Consider the following 18,937-nt stretch of genomic DNA (forward strand, 5'->3'; position numbering starts at 1 on the left):
TTTCATATGGACCACCATGGATAAAATATTGCGATCTTGATTTCACGACTGGCTGATTTCTGAATGGAGAGCTCAGCCTCATTCATTTAACTGTCGCTGGAGCTCTCATTCAAGTGAATGAGAACATACGACCAGGTGAGCGGTATGCACTGGCAATTTTTTTAAACCACAATCAGTACAAATCCATCCACAAGTACCTTTTAAATTGTAAATATAGTTCAGTGTTGTTGTAAAACATTATTATATTTATTGTATAAACTGTATGTTTATGACTTTGGCGAAGACCGGGCAGCGCCTCTCTCTTGCCTCGCTTGCATAAAATAAGGAAATGCGCGTGCTCGACGGCGTTGCTTGCTGCGTTGCTATCGGCCAATCAGATGACAGTGACGACACGGCCCTGCTCGGCCGCAGGCGACCGGCGCTGCAGAACCACCTCCGAGATGGTTCTAAAAAGCGGTTCCGTTGAAACCACTTCGCCACAAAAAAGTCTGATGGAGACGTGGACAAAAAAATGCTGCTTCGATGTGGAACATTCTTTCTCTAGACTGCTCCAATATTGGTCAATCGCCGGAGCGAGGAAATCTTTAGCCTGCTGTAAATAAAATATTTTGCCGTGATTGCTCATAGACATTTACAAGCTTATGTGAATAGCACAAATGTGCACGTTTATGTCGTGCGTGGTCGCAAAGACTTTCTTACTCCGGGGACTGGCAAATCAAATAGCTAACAGGAAAGTTGCCGTCATGGCAAAATAGCCACCTCCATTTACGTAACAGTACTTTTACTTTTAAAATCAGCAGACAGTTGGAGGGGATGACAAGCTCAGACCTTGAATTCCTACATTAAAGCAAAATGTGATGTTTATTTGTGTCATATTGAGGGACACAAGTAGCACTGTTTATCTTTTAAAACAAAGTTAGCAAAAAGTTGTACTTTTCCACCTTATCAACACATAGGTTTACATTTCCAGAAGTATTTGATTCAAGGTAGAAGTTTTGCACATGGATTCCAAGAGGAGAAATATAGTTACTTTTGCTAACTGATAAAAGTATAACTTTAAGTTCTAGGTTTATGTAAAATAAATAATATAATATAACAGAAAATCGGGGGGGATCTCAAATCAATTTTTTTGTTTAAAAATCTGAAGTTTTATTTTTTAGGCAAAATCGCCCGGCCCTATTAGCGACCAAGACCAAGTAAGGAGGGGTAGGGAACGAGAAGTGGAATGTGGAAAGAGGAGTGACAAAGAGCCATCTTTGAGGTTGATGCGAGTGGAATGCAGCTGCAGCTTCTAACATGTATGAAAAAGCAAAGGGGCCAGCCAATTCGAGAGTGCCGTGTGACTACAGTACAACTTGTGCTCAATGCACTTTTCACCACTACTTGTCTAAATGACTGGCGCTGTAAACGCTTTAATGCAATGACACTTTGCTCCTTCTTACCAACTTAAACAATTCAGTCCTGGATGACCTAACATGGGTTTGCAGGCAATTACTCAAGAAATTGACGGAATAATCTAGAGATGCACGATGATTAACGGACCAGTAGTTATCGGGCAGACATTGGGGGGTGGGGGGGGGGGGGAGTACAATTTCTATTGGTCAGATAGCTCAGAATTAGACGGATATTGAAAGCCCCCTGAAATACAAACGTTGCTCTGGTCTCTTTTAGAGCTCAAGCCTCCGCTGCATGATGTAGGCCGCAAAATGGCGACATTGCGTGCAACTTCAGAAGAAAACGTGAGCCTGGGCTCTGGTTGACGAGGTGGTGCGGTCGCTGGCCTTCGCGCAGGTAGTGCTGGAAAGATCGACAGACCGCGTTTGTGTGCCTTTAATTTAAAAAAAAAAAAAGGCTTGGCAACCGGATTTTTTTTTTTTTTTTTACTTGTACAAACACAACCAGCCAAAGTCTGCTAGACTCTTTATAAAAAAGTTAAATACAAATAATATAAATATTGAAACTAGGAGTAAACGTTTTTGCGAGCGCACGCTTGCAGCGAGTCACATTTACCTGAATGGAATGACAGCCACAGCAGCCTGAGGCGCCCTTCACTGATCACCAAGGCACCGTGTCGAGTTCCGAGGCACCGTGTCGGAGGCGGCCTACTTCGACAGCCGGGAATGCTCAGAAGCCGTAGAGTGGTCACGACCGGGCCACCGGGCCTTTCCGTTATAACTGCTTTTACCTTTGTTGCTGCATGCTATAATTATGTGGACTTAACCAACATCGGAGTACAGTGCAAATTGACAAATTCCAGCGACTTGTACCGCAAGGCGCAATCAGCGAGACCTCCTTGGATGGCGCCATATGAGACAACGTGAAGCTGGGCAGCCGAGCATTAGCTTAGTTAAATAGCTAATACTTGTGAGGATAAGTGGCTCCGAAAATGGATGGATGGATAGTAAACGCTACAACAGCACTGAATACATACGGCCACAATTCGTTGAAGTGCAGCTACTGTAGGGTGAGTGATGTTTTGAATCTTTTGTTTTTACTGCGGTCCTTTAGAATGTCTACAAAATGGCCATTAGCCATTGGGGTCCTGTGTTTATTTTAATATGTGTGTGTGTGCAATGTGCATTGTTGAAACGTCACTAGATCCAAGTAAATAATTTTGTGACCGATGTATTTTTTTGAAGCATTCAAAAATACAAGCGAGCGTCGCAACAAAACGCAGGCAACTGTATTACCGGTAATAATTAAGCATGAGAGCTTTTGAGATTACCCACCGCCTCCCCGTCTGAAGTGACAAGAGTCCAGAAAGCAAAACATTTGACTGTAAATTGTCGTTGACCACTTTGTTCTCCTCCGACCCACTATATCAGTAAGAAGCGAGATTGAACTGTTTTAGGGCAATTCATGGACAATGATGTCAGACCAAGCAAAGTTATTTATTTATTTTTATTTTTTAAAAATGTATTAGTTTATTTACTATCATCTGTACTTTTACTATCAACTACAATTAGGAAATACATCTACTATGGAAAGCTTTCTACAGTGGTCGCACCAGATGATGTTTTGTCACACCACTTAAGTCAAAGTTATGAGGCTTAACAATTAGCCATCTGAACAAAACAAGCTAGCTAGCCACAGAAGTCAAGTTACAATAAATTTATGACCACTACGTACCAGTTCCTAAAAGGGTAACTTTGTTACATAGTTGTGAGGCAGCACAAACCTGCTCCCATGGGTTCTTTGCCGCCTTGTGGATAATATCTAATAATATCCTATCTTGAAATGTCTTTCGAAATAAAAGTCCCAAATAAACGTATCCTTTAAGGACCCTTTATTCTTTTAAGCTGCAACAATAAATATATTTGCAGTTTACCCATAATCATTATATATATTAGGGGTGGGAATCTTTGAATGTCTCACGATTCGATTCCGATTTTTGGGTGTATAACAGATTCAAAAAGATTCGTTAGTGACAGCTGACAGGCCTACAATAAACTGAGTATTAGTTCATGAGTTTATGTGCGACAAGAATTACTTTAGACTTTTGTATGAACAATGAATTAAGGTAAACTAACTGCATCAACACTACTGCATTACAGACACATTTAAAAAAAACTTCCTCAACAATGTTCCTCTTCTGTATGTGCAGGGAGCACCAACACAACAGCTGGCTTTTCCCTCAACTCACTAGCTCACTTTCATAAGTTGAAAGACTGAAGACCGTCAAGCAACAAGCATTAACGTCACAAGTGCATGTGGTTCGGACCAGATAACATTTCTAAGGATGGGAGGGGTTTGAAGCTTCTGACACAAACACACAGCAATGTGCAAAAATGAGTCTTGAGCAAATTTCTCCCATTATTCAGTCTCCTGCAGGGAGGTCAAGTGTTTTTTGTTACCTGGCTGTTCAGCAACAACTCCACCTTTAAATGAATTCAGAAGACTTACTGCCTTTCAAGTTTATGTTTGCATAAATACTTGGGATGAACAATTTCAGTGATATTTATTGAGGAAGAGTTAAAATAGTTTATTTTAATAGCCTACATTTAAAGACAGGACAATCATCTCAAACGAATACCTCAACAGTGTCAAAGAAGACAGGCATTATGTGTATGGCGGCGCAATGATTAATCAATAATTAAATGACTAAATGAGGTTCGAATCCAGTTCCGCCCGCGCAGCGGATAGTTGAGCTTAACTGGCCTTAACTTTTCCCTATTCACTTTCAACGGTAGTGATTAGTGCAATACAGATGCGATATATGCTTGGCCACTAACTCGCGGTCAAGGTCAAAGTTAAAAGGACGTGGTCTATTTGAAACGAGCTATCTGCATTTGTTTACATCGCGACGCCACTCCTTCAGGTCTGTGACTTTTTGCCGAGTCTAAATTTTTATTTTCCTTGGCAATGGAGGAGGACATGGGGAGAGATCCACCGTTCCAGGCTGCTGAACAAGAAGGAGCACTAAGCACTTGACCACATGTCAGACTTGCTGACGGTTAAACACAGTCCACAGCAACAGCAGCTCATTCTGGATCAGTGGTGTCGGCGGCATCAGTGACAGGTTTTGCTATCAGCGGCACACAACTTGTTCTGCTCTGTGAATTGTGCCTGCTGCCCGTACGGTCTGGACCTGTGCTGAAACGTTCCGTTTGCATGTTCTGGCGTACATGGCCATGTCCTCAAGAATGGTGAGTACCGTACTTTTTTTCCCCCTTGGTACTTGCCAAACATGAACAATATAATACAAGCTTGTTCACCCCATTGCATTGCCTATTTGGTTTTTAATGTAATGTAGGACAATTTGAATATGGCAGTTTTTCAACTACTAGTATTTAAAATTTTCATCTCAAATCAAATTTTTACAAATTGTAATTTTCAAATCTATACATTAAATTGTTATGTCGCTTTAAGAATACTCTATGTGCTTTGCAATAGCATATGGGAGAAACATGTCACCGCTGTTAATTTACACTAACAACACTCAGACATTAATTGTAGATTGTAACATAACTTGAAGTTTCATTTTCAGTCCCTTGTGCCACGGTCTCTTGGTCTACTGAGTCGCAGCCATCACGTTGGCGCCAAGTGAGCTACTGTGTGCGAAACACGGGTTGCTTTGAATGACTGTGAAATGACCATGTGTTACATATTGCTACAGCGCGCGTTTCAATATGCGGAGGAAGAGAACTTCTGCGCCCCTGCCTCAAGGATTTGCGCTCTTGGCCAAAGTGACAACAGCCTAAAGCGTAGCATAGTAAAAACATCTGATGATGATTGGTCAATTTAAGTGCATAGTATCTAAAAGATTTCAGTGGATAGAACTCAAAACATTAAATAGGAAAACAACAATATGATGATCTCATCTTTATTTATAAAAGTTGAACTGGCCCTATCAGGGACATAGTGCCCACGGGCCACTGTTGATGTACAGCGATGTAAAATATTGTGTAATACTGTGCATTCTGTATTGGTTTAATGTTACTTTTTAATGTTCACAAGTATGTTTTTGTGTGTGTGAAAAAGACAGACCTGGAATGGCCCCGGCTACACATTTATAGCCATTCTAAAAAGAAAAAGAAGCAGGTAACAAGTTAAATTATAAATATGTTAACACACACACACATACGTCAACCTCTCGGGCCCGAGACCAACAGTGCCAGTGACAGAAAGACGGATGAACGGGTCGTCTCGCTTATTCAGGCTTTTTCCAATCCCATTTGAGCAGCAAACAATTTGCTATGTCACTTTCCTTCTTTTCCACGTTCTTATATGAATAGCCATCAATCACTGGGGTTGGGTTGGCATCAAGCCCTCAACTTCCGGCTAACGATGCTACTCTCACTAGCTTTGCTGCTCATGAATGACCACCAGTGGGAGGTGTGACGCATTATTTCACCGGATACCGGCCGTAACGCTGTTTGATATGAATAGGAGCGATCGTGGTTAGTATCAAGCAAGTGCTCTCTTTTACTACCTGACAGCGCTTCACTGATAATGAACGCGCAGCACCACGTAACGCAGCACCGTTAGGTATTTCAATAAAATACAGACAACAACACTTGGCAGCTCTAATGATGGTAAATCTCACTCACTACATGTCGATTTGAGCTTAGCTGTCAAGTCTAACAATCTGAATCTGTAATAGGTCTTCAAGATCGATCCCATTACGAGGCATGTTTTGCATGACTTTTCTGCACTAAACACTACTATATGTTTTTGGTTTTTGTGTACTGTGAGACTGCTTCAATTAAACAATAAAAACAGAACAAGCGATTTACTGACAGCGCGTCATCGCCAGCTTGAGGATAACCGCTTTGGGCGGCTGACATGCACGCACAGGGTAACAAGCAGGTGGGCATGGAAATGAGCTGTCATGGCTTGCGAAATTCACAAAGATATCCGTTTCATTGCATATTTACCAAAGCAATCATTTAATCATATTAGCTAGGGATGCTGCGATCGATCAGCCACCGATCATGATCGGCCGGTATTCATGGCAAAGTAGGTGATCGGAATATTTGATCAAAGTTTTTCGTTCCCCATCAAAAATCTGATCATCCGCAGGTCATGCTTTGCAGCCTGCCTGGCCTGAGAGACCAGACTCGGGGCAATTGTGGGAACTCTTCTTCCGTCCCTTTCCCCCCCTCGCTTCACACCGCAGGCGGCCCGCAGCTCCGTACGCACGCGGCAACACAGAGATAGCGATGAATTCACAGACTGCGGAGCGGTTTCTGTACGGCAGCCGCACGGACTGCAATTCACACAGCGTGCATTACGAGAGCTGTACGTGTCCTGAAATCTGCACCCGCCAGACCACAAGATTCCCCGGGGATCACGCTGGACAGTTGAGTTTACGCAATAACAACAGTGTCTATAGAGCGCTACTGGTAAACAATAGCCACGCTTGCCTGTCGTCACATCGATATGCTTTTGCGATATTATTTCTGGGACTTCTACCAGTACGTTTTGTGTTTAAATGTTATTTTGTCTATTTATTTGTTTTTGCTCGATTTTTGTCTTTTAAATGTCCAACTCATGTCAAGCTATGTAGCTAGCTAGCTTACGTCCGAGTTCCCAAACGGTTTTATTTTGAAATATACCAGAGCTACCCTTTATGCCGACGCCAGAGTTCCTGTCCGGCTCGTGTAATTCCCGCATCATCTCACAATAAAGTAGGATGGCGAGAAAGACATGGAAAGGACTGACAGTGGTTCAAACATGTTTGTAAAGGTCAGAGAGGGACACTATTCTAATTCCTGTCTGAACACCACTGTAACACTAGGAGGCTCATCTAAAAAGGAGCAAGTGGAAAGTGTAACAATCGAAACAGCGCTACATCACAAGGCAACGTACGCCACAGACCCTACACTGCACCATAGTGCATAAATATTTACACTGAACTAGTGAAGCTATCCTTTTGGAAATAGTAGCAGTCAAGTTAGTCAATTTGCTTCCTAAACAATATAGCAGTGTTCTGCTATTTAAAAATGTATGTTGGCCGAGTGAGCCACAATTAATGACAAATGACCAACCCATAAAAAAATTGTATTATTATTATTTTTTTTAAACACCACCAAGGGAAAAGCAAAATTAAATTTTAGTCAAAGGATTATTCTAAAATCAGATGAACGGTCAAATATTTACAAACGATCAATGTCATGGTATCGTCTCTACCTTCTGTCCAGTCCTGTATAGTCTTATCCTCCTTGTCACACACTGTGTTTCTCGCTTTCTTCCATCCACAGTGTGTCCTTCTGTGGGTGGGTTCTCTGTGGAGGACATTAAGAGAAGGCCTGAATTGTAGTGCTCAACGGCAAGGCAAGCAAAATGACTTGCTTTATAACTGAGCAAAAGCTAGCCAATGCTGGCAAAAACACAAACAAATTATCAACTGAATGCACACAAATCAATACTCAAGATTCCTCCTCTGGGTCGCCTGTTTTGTGGGTTTGTGACAAATGCTTGACTTCACTTCCCCTTTAAAAGAAAGCCACAATTCTAATTTGAACAGAATGAAAGATTATTTATCTTCAGTTTTCTTTGCAACCCCCGATTTTATGTTGTGTTGGTTATTCGCCTCCAAGCCAACTTTGCACATTTGTTTCCAAGGTGTTTGTTATCTGCAGGTGCACCATTTAGTCTGCAGGAGAAAGATGTAGGCCTTTGTTTAATCCATTAATGAGATTACAACGAAGGCCCGATCTCGTGATATAACCGGACGTACAAAGCTGCTCACACGCCACAATTAATACTGAATACTTTATAAATTCATTGTGGAATCTAGTAGGTGAAAAGGTGCAAGGTCATTAAAGCGGAAGTCAACCCAAAAATGCTACAAACTCTGGCATTGTCGCCGTAGAGACAGAAAATAACGTGAAAACGCCACGGAGAAATCAATGTATTCAAGTGAGGCTCATCTAACTGCGCATACAAGTCAAGTCGTTCCTGTACTATAAAGACCAAGATTCCTTGCAAATGCAAATAAGTGATGAAGAAGAAAAGAAGATGAACAAGAATGATAGGGCATGCACACAATGCAAACCAGTGCCCCGTTCAAACGAGGGACCGTATTTTCACGACCACAGGGCGCACCTAAAGTCTTACATTTTCTCAAAAATTGACACCTAATAATGTGCCTTATGTGTGCACCGAGTTCCAAAATCTGTCAATGTTGGGTGCAACTTCAGTAAGCACTCTGCTTGACTGACTGTGTGTGGGACTGTCACTATTGAATATTTATTTATTTATCATTTTTTTATGCCACCAATTAAAACATGATGAAAATGTTACCAGCAAACAATGTAAAGTTACCCACACCTGCGGGTAAATTGAGTCGAGCCCTGCATGCTGGTTATGTGGTATCGGTGCGTAGATTATGGGATTTTTTTATTTTTATGCATCTCACTACTGCAGGTAGCACTGATGCCCGATATACTGCTATCCGTATCTGTGCATCCCTAACGTAGTGTTGTTCACATACAATTGACAATAACGTCAAAACAACAAAAGAGGTAACTACGCTTAAGTATGAATGCCAGGCCTGTAGTCATCCAATGTTGGATACACATCAGTCTTTTGAGTACCTGCCATTGGCACATGGGGGTTGGAATAACTTGCACAGTGGAGTAAGGCTTGCCTGGAGAAGCGTTATTAAACAAATAGCAGCACTGTGGTTTCAGTTGTGACTGTGCCGGTCTCCATTTTCATGGCCGACTATGCCATGACAGCTTGTTTGTTTTTTTAAACAGCTACTTTGAGAGATGTTTTCAAATGTTTGCGCTTTCCGGCCTCCGCAATGTAGAAACGGTCCAAAATGACAGACATCACTTGAACATCCCAAGTGCTACAATTTGAAAAATCCACACTTAACATCTTTCCATCACAAGCCATTACAGCGGTTTGATGAAATGGAAATGCTGCCAGCACACCGTCCTTGCGTTTCCCACACCTCCCCCCTCACAACCAACCATCAAGTACTTCACCAGATGGTTCTGTGTTCAACATCAACAGCAGAACATGGTGGGAGCCTCCTGGAGAGAACACACACACCAACACAGACAGCATCTGTTTATGAATGGGCTGACAATTGCCCATCCCCCGAAAAGTACAGCTGATACGGCGAAGCAGGCACCGAGAGTGGCAAACATCAAGTAGGAATAGAAGAACATGGCGGCAGGCAGGCTAGTGGGAGAGGCACACAAGGTCAGCACAGATGCTATTGGAAATGTGTTATGGTGTGGTTGATCTCATTTCGTTCTAGATACAGATGGTGAGGGAACTAAATATTGTTATCGATGGGACCAAACCACAGCTAATGATGAACCTGCATCTACAAATGACCATGACAAGCTAACGTTATTTCTGGTTACAATCCGGCAGAAAAAAAAAGGCAGCTTTGTAAAGTTGTATATCTAAAAACATTCAAAAGGGTGCATACGTACTATTAAGACGACAAAAATCAAATCTACAGTTGCTAGTAACAATGCATCTATTTACAACACGCCAAGGAGCCACATCACCAGACTGATGAAGGGGATTCACATTCCAAAAATATCTTTTCACTAAATATGGTCTTTGTTCTGTTTTAAATGCATGAAAATATCTGGACAATTTACTCCACTATTCAGCACATACTTTGCTTTCCATTGTGATAGAGAAAAAAGGAAGAAAGCGCCAGAGCATAGCAAAAACATCAAAGAACAACATTGTTGTAAAAGTCAAAAAGACTTGCGCAAGCACGTTCAGCACAATTTTTTTTTCTTTTTTAGAAATTACAAAATTTGTAAAATTGCAACAATCTTGTAGGGGAAGTTCATCATGAATGGATGAACGTGCTTCTTTAAATGTGTCAGATAGGAAATAATTGAAAATCAGCTAAACTGTGAAATCGAGGTACATATAAATACACTTTTGTCTTTTTCTGCATTATTAAAAGCTGTTGTTCTTAAGTTCTGTTATATCCAAACATTGTGAGTTGTAATTTTGCACAAGTGGCAGCATGCTCGATGGGTGGTTTACAAGACGCGTTTACAATACTTACCCAACTACTTAATTCTGGCATTTAAGCACAAACTATGAATGTTAAATTTACGTTTTAACTAATATTGAATGAGTATTAGGGGTGTTAATTGCCTAGTACGATTCAAAGGTCACGATTCGATTCAATTAATCCCGATACAAATCTATAAATTGATTATTACGATTTTTTTAAAACTCAAATTTAGAAAATACTAATCAGTAAACTTGTACATGTACACTGCAAGATTTGTATGAAAATGTATTTATTTATCAGAAAATTCAGGCTTATAACTGAGCCAATGCATTTAACAAACAGGTTGCAGTCTGTTTCATGTTTGAACAGCACTGAAATCAAATATTAAGGCTTAATAATCCATTAATATAACTTCTATGCTTAATGTGTGAATCCTAACCCTAAGTAAGACGTTTTGTTGAATATTCCCATAAAAAAAAATTTGAGGTTTAAGAATCGATTTTGACACACACACACATAAATAATTATATTACACACAATTATAAACTATTTACAGTTTATGACGAGGTAGAAATCAGACATCTGATGCCGCAAGACTTCCTTAGTCATAACCACAAAAAAAAGAACACTGTGGGCATATGTTTTTGCAAATAATATTGAGTCATGCAATAAAGTCAAGTTTAAAAGGGGATCATGTATTGATTCTATTTGTAGCCTGGAGGAAGGGTTAATCTTCACACCAAAATGCAAGATGTGCACCCTAGCACGACCAGACATCAAAGGCTGCCTCGAAACACAGACACACACACACACACGCGCACACACACACACACACAAGGATTAAACCCTGTTGGAAGAACAAAAGGAGGGGATGGTCGCGTGGCTAATTTGCATGCAGCACACTATATAATCTGCATCAATTTGCATTAGCATGATCTCATAGCATTCAACACTGGAACAGCCACCACTCAATTAAAAGAAATGAAGTTAGTTATCTTTGTATACAAATAGTCGTACAGAAGTGGTTTTGTATGAATGACATACTGGGATTTTCCACCAGTTTCCATCAGCAACCAGTGGGGTCATTTCAGGTCATGCTAACATCGCATTTTTGGTTGAAAAAAAAAGAAAAAAGTTTGCTCTTGGGGTGCAACGATTGACAAAAGATTTTACGCCAATCTGATCGTCTTGATTGATTTTATGCATGATCGGTGATCGCCTTTACAGCATAATTTGCATGAGCGATCAGTGACGTCATGGATCACAAATGCACAAAATACTACATTACAGCAAAAACAACCTTGTTTACTCCGGAGTTGTTCGGTGCAAGTGTATACAGAACTACAAAGAGCAAGATTCCTTGCGAATAGAAATGAGTGGGGAAGAAAAGAAGACGGAGACGAAGAATGCAGCATGCCTCGTTCAAACGAGGTATTCCAAATGTCGTTTATATGACCACGAATTCGGGTTATGAAAGGAGTAACCCAGGGGTAGCGCATATTTGGGGTTTTGTGTGTGCTATGTTTACATGGCCTTTCAAAAACGGAATATTGCAAATATTTATTAAAAATTATTCAAAGGTTATTGCCTGCATGTAAACATACAATACCAAGTTACCTACTTTTGAAAACTGGCTTTTATTGCCGTTTGAATTAGTCCCAACCTACACAAGTTTACCATATGTAAATGCTCGTGTCTGCTTGCTGAAGTGTCATAACCCCATTAGGTGTGGTTTTCCTGCATTGAAGAAGCAACGGTCAACTAGCACTTAAGCTCTGTTACAATGGCAAAGAAATTTAGAGTTGTGTGGTGATAAATTTAAAATATACACTCATTCAGAAGACTAAATGCCTATAGCAAAATTTGACGATAAGTCGAACAATTCACCAAATCAAAAGTAAACAACGGTCTGAAGTCAGTACTACCGACAATGAGAAGCAAAGCATTTTTATAATCCCATAAAATCTTATGACAACCTAAGGCACTAAATCACATTACTGTTCAAAATGGCAGCAGTCAGACAGCAATGAGGTCTTGTGAGAGTATGGTAGTGTTTCCACTAGGATTTTTTTCAGCAGCAGGGCAGGGCAAATTTGGGTTGTGAAAAATCGGTACATTTTTTTCACATTGTTCCCAGCCGGGGGCGGTGGGGGCCGACAGACATTAATTTGTCAAGGGCCCTCCACTAACTTTTACACTAACTTTTTCAGTTGGTCGCACCGTAGGTCCATGACATAAAGATGGACAGTGACTAAAGATATATTATACTGTCTGTCTGCAACAAGCAGCGGCTAGCAAAACAAGTCAATTATTTTATAATAACTTTAAAAGACATTGAAAACAAAGGCTTTTCTTTTATGCGAATGCACACATTATTTTGTTCATTTTGTTTGGCCTCAAAACTCTCTTCCCCTTGGGAAAACCAAAGCTTCACAGCCTGCCTAGCATCATAACCAATCAAATCAGTGTTTCCCAACCTGGAGGACGTGAGCATATTGTCATTGAAGCTCAAATGACTGATGTAAATAAAAACTGTTGTACTATACTATACACTGAATATTGTTTTTCTTCAGTGTTTGCCTGTTTAAAGGGAACTAATGTAAAGTCACTCCAGATTTTGGTGGCAAAGGTTTAAGAATTATGTATAAGAAAGGCAGACAAACAAAAAACAAACGGCTACAAAATACCGTGGACCGCAACGAGTCAAGTTAGACACCCCCCACCACCGCGCGCCTTCGGGGGCCAATTTCAAAATAAAAGCCTTCCGAGGCTATTGCATTGATGTCCATGTATTATTTGGTAGCCTTTTATTTTGAAGTTGGCCTTGGCAGGACGCCGTGGCTAGCTTGACTCATCCTTGCACTTGATCCAAACGCGTCCCGGCTCAAAGATCCGTTCCACTACTACTTATAACATGTATTTTCAAATATATACACAGGCATTAACATTTAAAAAAAAAAAGATTACATTATTTTCCTTATTTGTTATGGATTTATACAATCCGAGGGCGATCACCTTCCCAGATTGTGTTTGACTTCCTCTGGGGCACTTTTCACAACATTAACAACAACAAACAAGTAGATGTAGCAGGTAGATGGTCAGAATAAAAACATCCAGTTCGGGAAATTGCACATGCAGGTGATGGACGAGCTGCCCTTTTCGAGGTCCTTTGTGTGGCTGCGTGTGGACAAAGTGTACAGAGACAATGACCTCAACACAAACATCTCTGCACACACAAAACATCAGGACCGTGAGCGATTTAAAACAGCAAAGCTTACTCAGCACAATGGGTCGAGACCAAACCAGACCCTCCAATTCAATTCGAACGGAACTGCATGTGCTTGCATAAGCGTCAGCTGCCCATCCACTGTGCGCACACACACACACGCACAACAGGGCTCAGTGCCACTGAAATGCGGCCAACTTTTCAGTGTGTGCTGATCAAAATTCCATCCGGTTGCACAAGCGCGAGCCCATGTTTTAATGCTCCCACTGCAGTCTGTTTAAATTGTAGTTCAAAGTCGCCATCTTTTTCACAACTTTAGCCAGTCTCCTCCTGCTGCGACCTCTGCTCCACTCAGATCGTTCGAAAACTTTAATCGTTCGGAAACTCAAGAATGTTTTTCAAAAGAGCCGTTCGGGTTATTCCGAGTGCCACAAAAAAATATAAATAAAATAAAAGAGTGCCGCAGCAAATTCAAGCAGGAGCTAATTGGTATAACATAGAATGCATTCGGAGACTTGACCGGGAAGATGTTATTCTTCCGCAGCAGTAAAAGAACGTCTTCAGGCTTCAAGGCAAAGCTTTAAGGAAACAAATAAATCATGTTTAGTTTCACATAATCAAAATCAAATCTAAGCTTTTTTTCCTTCCATTTTTCAATTTCCAATTTTTAGCCGAAAAACGGGAGAAGACTCGTTCATGTTCAACGGAGAACGCAACACTGCCTTCATAGTGGAAACCACCGAACATGGGTGTGAATATCGAGCAAATTGTGTGACTTTTCAAAACTAAAAGCGTGGGCCCGCTGATCCACAAACGTACCTACAACAAATCATAAGTCATGATAAATGGACACACAACAGGAAAAAAAAGTGTAAATTACAAATATATTTGTGGATTCCAAAAACCTGAATATTGCAGATGTTTGTGTGATTAATTTAGAGACAAATAGTCACCCCAAACTATGAGATCGGCCCCCTAATTTGCACAAAATACCAGCTAATGTTAACATAAAAGCAAAGCCTTTTATGTGTCTCCTTTTAAAATTTGAGTATTAGTGGTGCAACGGATCACAAAAGGCACGGTTTGGATCGGATCACGGATTTGAGTCACGGATCGATAGTTTTTCGGATCAGCAAAAAAAAAAAAGTACTTGTTAGTCTTCGTTTATTTTGTAAAACGCTTTTGCTCTAACCAACCAATCAAAAGATGGGAAAATGCTGACGTGAGGATGTTTTTTCTTTTTTTTTTATCTGGAAGGAAACACTCCTATTGCGCATATAGTTTAAGTTATATTGACCAACAACTGCTTCTGAAGGCCCTGGGCACATTGGACTGATATTGCATGACAGAGGCTAACATCGGATAAATAATAAAATAAGAGTATTACTACTGCTAACTTTGCCAAGGAACTCTTCCCCCCCAAAAAAATTTATGTTTTTTTTTTTTAAACAAGTGAAATAGAACTCTAGAAAATGTTACTTCAATAAAAACATTACATAATTCAATGTAAAAAATTACAACAGTTTATGTATCATGATTAATTCCTTGCAACTCCTTAGATGTGTGCAACATGTCCACCAATGGGTAGTACAATACAGTCATACAGACACTGATAAAGAAGAGTTTCACAACTGACTCAGTAAAATACAGTAATTAGTCGTCATTTGCACAGTATGACAAATAGGCCACTGTATTTTCATATTGTCTGTCTAGATGAGTTGCTGCATCGTTTCTTTTCATACATTCACTGATTAATACAGTTAACACCACCACATACAGTAGATGCTATTTGCTCAACCTTGTAATGAGTTTCCCCATTATGTGTTAGCATTAAGCTAGAAGATTTTAAGGTAAAGTTATGTGTGTGTTTTTAAATACACAACATGTAATTATCCTCATTTTTTGATTAGTTTAACTGTAAACGTAAACTGGGAGTGGCATAAAACAGCTTGAACACCCTTTTAAAGGACTGTTTAGTATCTGCCAAACTGCTGTTTGCTGTGGCGTGACTCTTGTTCACTGACACCATAGCTCTCATCGCCAAAGATTTTGCTTGCAACTCAAAGAAAATAGAAGGGAAAAAAACAGGCAAATGGTGGCATTTATCCCGAAAACCTCCTAAAGCATGTCAGTCATATCTCAAGGCACCAATGGATTAGAAATTAGGTTGTAAACATTAGGGCCCGACCAATTTAATGGGCCGATATAAACTACTTTATAACAGTTTAGCCATTTTATTTTATTTAGGCATTAACACGCTACAACATAAAACTAAGATAATATTCAAACATCACCCCCCCCCCCAAAAAAAACAAGTAAAAAAATATATCAGTAAAGTTAGACACATACTTAAGGACTAAGTAATGTAAAACAGTCAAATATTCAACTTGTAATTCATATCTTTATTGCTGTAAGCGTTAATCGGCTGGATTATTAGAATCTTATTCTGCCAAATATCAAAATCAGCCTTTAAAAAAACAAAACAGGTTGGTCAGGCCCTAGTAAATGAAGACCTGATATTGTTTAGACCAGCAGAGAATGTCTTGCTGGCCCCGACCACAGTGGTGCTGTGTGCATGAATTAGGTGTTCATAGCGACTCACACACCTCTTAAGATGCTTCAGTTTCTTTGGTGGCAAAAGCTTCCAATTCCAAATCTATAAAAAAAAAAAACACACACACACACAGAGAAGGTTAATAACTCAAACAGGATCTTATGGGTTGCAATGAGTGTTGACTTTGAGTTATGTAAGAAACGGTCACAAACAAACTGTGACACTTGTCTGCAATTATAGTCTGTGAACAATGCCAAATATGCTGGAAAACAAGTTGCTCAACACAACAAGAAGAAAACCCAAGCAAGACGTCTTTTATATTCAGGTCCAACGAGCTGTGTGTGTGTCTGGGCTGTGCAGATAAAGAAAGAGAGAGCAAGCGAGAGAGAGAGAGAGAGAGAGAGCGCGTTTAGGTCAGAGTTACAGCTCAGGTCTTGATCGGCCATTATCTACATTCTCCTCAGCTGTTGGCCCACTCGCAGTTTTAACCAACATGGCTCCTGCTCCTCTCGTCTCCACTAGTATTTTTCCCAAAGCGACCAACACTAACAAAAGCCCCGTCGAGAGTCTGCGTAAAACCTTACTGTGCGACGTGACCTCGTCTGGCCTGCTTGATAAAGTCTCAAGTGTTCACGCGCTAAAGCAAGGCAATGTAGTGCAGTGTTTACTGGTACGAACCAGCTGATGGGTGCCCCTTTGCCGACAGAGGGTGTTATATCTTCGATCGAAATCGAAACTGCACAACTACCCCCTCGCCAAATTACATTTATCCTGCAACGCCTTGAAAAGTAAACGCACAAAACCATAACCGCTCACAAGTAAAACCATTCGGATGCTAACGTAAAAGCCGGCTAGACTGTTTGCACGACCGCCGAGCCATCTGCGTCGTTAAATTAGCATAGCGGCTAAAGCTAACAGCGGCTACAAGCTACGACGAAGCTGCGAATTATCTTGCGGTCGTGTTAAAAACACAAATGCTAATGCAACGAGTTTCCACTTGTTTTTACTCACCAAACTGTCCTTCGAAAGAGCTTCGTTGAATACACAAGAGTAATATCGGTAAATATATATATATTTTTTTAAACGCGACAAAAGCTAAGGTTAACCAATGACTACAACTAGTTAACGCTAGCTGTCTTACCAATAAATAAAAACGGTAGCCGCCGAACAGTTTTAGAAAAAAAAATGCATAGACAATTTTATTTGCAAACTACTTACAAACGGCCCGCTCGCCTTGACTAGCTTAGGCCAGCCAACTAAAACAACAGCGACGGCGGCGGCTGCTGAACTTATCTCCGCCAGTCCCTACTGTGTCGATGACGCCCGGTAAGGTTACAATAGCACTGCATCAAGGGGCGTAAAAAAAAAAAAAAGAGAAGGAAACCCGTGAACAAAAAAATGCCTTACCTCATTGAAAAATAAAGTGCAACAGAGTGGAAAAAGAAAGCCGACTATAAGGCTAAAAAGAATTCCTTGAACGCGTTTGCAGCATCTACGAGGGGAGGCATTCGTCCTGCACGATCGCCATTTTCTTCTTAACTCGCTGATGCTGCTGGCTAACCTTTAGCATTTAGCAGTTAGCTACAGATCTCCTGTTTGTTCGCCGCTGTGCGCGTGCACGTCTGCGCGGACACCCTGGAGGGACGACGGATGGAGGAGGGGGGGCTGCTCGCCTGAAAGTGTATGCGAGTGGAGGACGACGGTGGGGGTGAGCAGGAAACACTCTCCACTTCCTCTGACTGAACGCAACCGCACTTTACTAGAAGAGCCGAGAAATTAAAACTAAAACGTATTACAGCTACAGAACAGTATTTAAAATCGTCGGGGTTTAATCGAGGCAGTTGGACTCTTCTTGTTTGTTGATTTTTTTTTTGTGCGTGTGCAATTATGCAATTTGACTAATAAAATGACATTCAAATTGTTCAAAACAGTTTTGATTTTAAAAGATGGCATGCATTGAATCGAACCGAATCGTTCCACTTTAAATATATTAAGATATTTATTGAATTGTCTTTTATTGGAGAGATGCCTTATATAGTTGCAGGGAAGTCCATATTACAGTACTGTATTGACAAGTTAATTCTAAATGGCAACAAGAAACTCTTCTACTGCCTCATATCCTCTCAAACCCAAGCCAAGCCATGTCGAAAAAAATTGTAATCCCACTGAATCAAATTCTTCCACTTTATCTCCATGTATATTCTGCAAGAATCAACTTAATTGAGTAGTCTATTTTTCCCTGTGGGGTCCCTCAAGGGATATTGACCCTGTTCACCCTGTTCATGTTACCTTTGGGTCAAATGCGTCAGAACGGCAATATTGGCTATCATTGTTTTGCGGATGACACACAGCTATATTTCCCACTGTCCCTAAATATGCATGTTAGCTTCATTGAAGACTCAAAACTGAGGGTTGTGAGTCAATCGATCCTCCTTGTGGAGGTGCATGATGGTTGCTGTTCTCCAGACACTCTGACATGTTTGGCTGAAACAAATAAAAGACAATTAACAGCCCAGATGTGAGAATGTGAGTGTGAAGGCTTTTGTTTATGGGTGCCCTGTGATTGGCTGCCGACTAGTTCAAGGCTCTCCCCCGCTTCTCGGCCAAAGTCAGCAAGGATCGGTTCCAGCTTTTCCGTGACCATAATGAGGACAAGTGCTATAGAATTGTATGTACAATGATATAGAAAATAGATGGATGAATCTAT

At 40.7% G+C, this 18,937-nt stretch overlaps 1 protein-coding gene and 1 long non-coding RNA gene across 6 annotated transcripts in view; one reads left to right on the forward strand and one right to left on the reverse strand.

Moving 5' to 3' along the window:
* LOC147182529 (trinucleotide repeat-containing gene 6A protein-like) overlaps window positions 1-17,886 on the reverse strand; it is a 45,175-nt gene extending 27,289 nt beyond the window's left edge. For 3 of the 5 annotated variants that reach the window (XM_086059391.1, XM_086059477.1, XM_086059306.1), the window contains exon 1: window positions 17,638-17,886. In XM_086059391.1, the coding sequence (XP_085915517.1) occupies window positions 17,638-17,642 (5 nt within the window). In that variant the 5' untranslated portion in view covers window positions 17,643-17,886. Of the gene's footprint in view, window positions 1-16,282; window positions 16,333-17,448; window positions 17,533-17,637 lie in introns of those variants that run through there. The other 2 variants (XM_086059563.1, XM_086059646.1) reach the window with 2 other exon arrangements.
* On the forward strand, window positions 4,508-6,016 carry LOC147182530 (uncharacterized). Its single transcript, XR_015090561.1, has 3 exons — window positions 4,508-4,646; window positions 4,988-5,043; window positions 5,117-6,016. It is a non-coding gene; the product is annotated as an uncharacterized LOC147182530 (long non-coding RNA).
* Window positions 17,887-18,937: the final 1,051 nt, after the last annotated feature.

The sequence above is a fragment of the Leptonotus elevatus genome, chromosome 1, assembly GCF_054856555.1.
Source record: "Leptonotus elevatus isolate MCC_2025b chromosome 1, RoL_Lele_1.0, whole genome shotgun sequence".
Taxonomy (NCBI): Eukaryota; Metazoa; Chordata; class Actinopteri; order Syngnathiformes; family Syngnathidae; genus Leptonotus; species Leptonotus elevatus.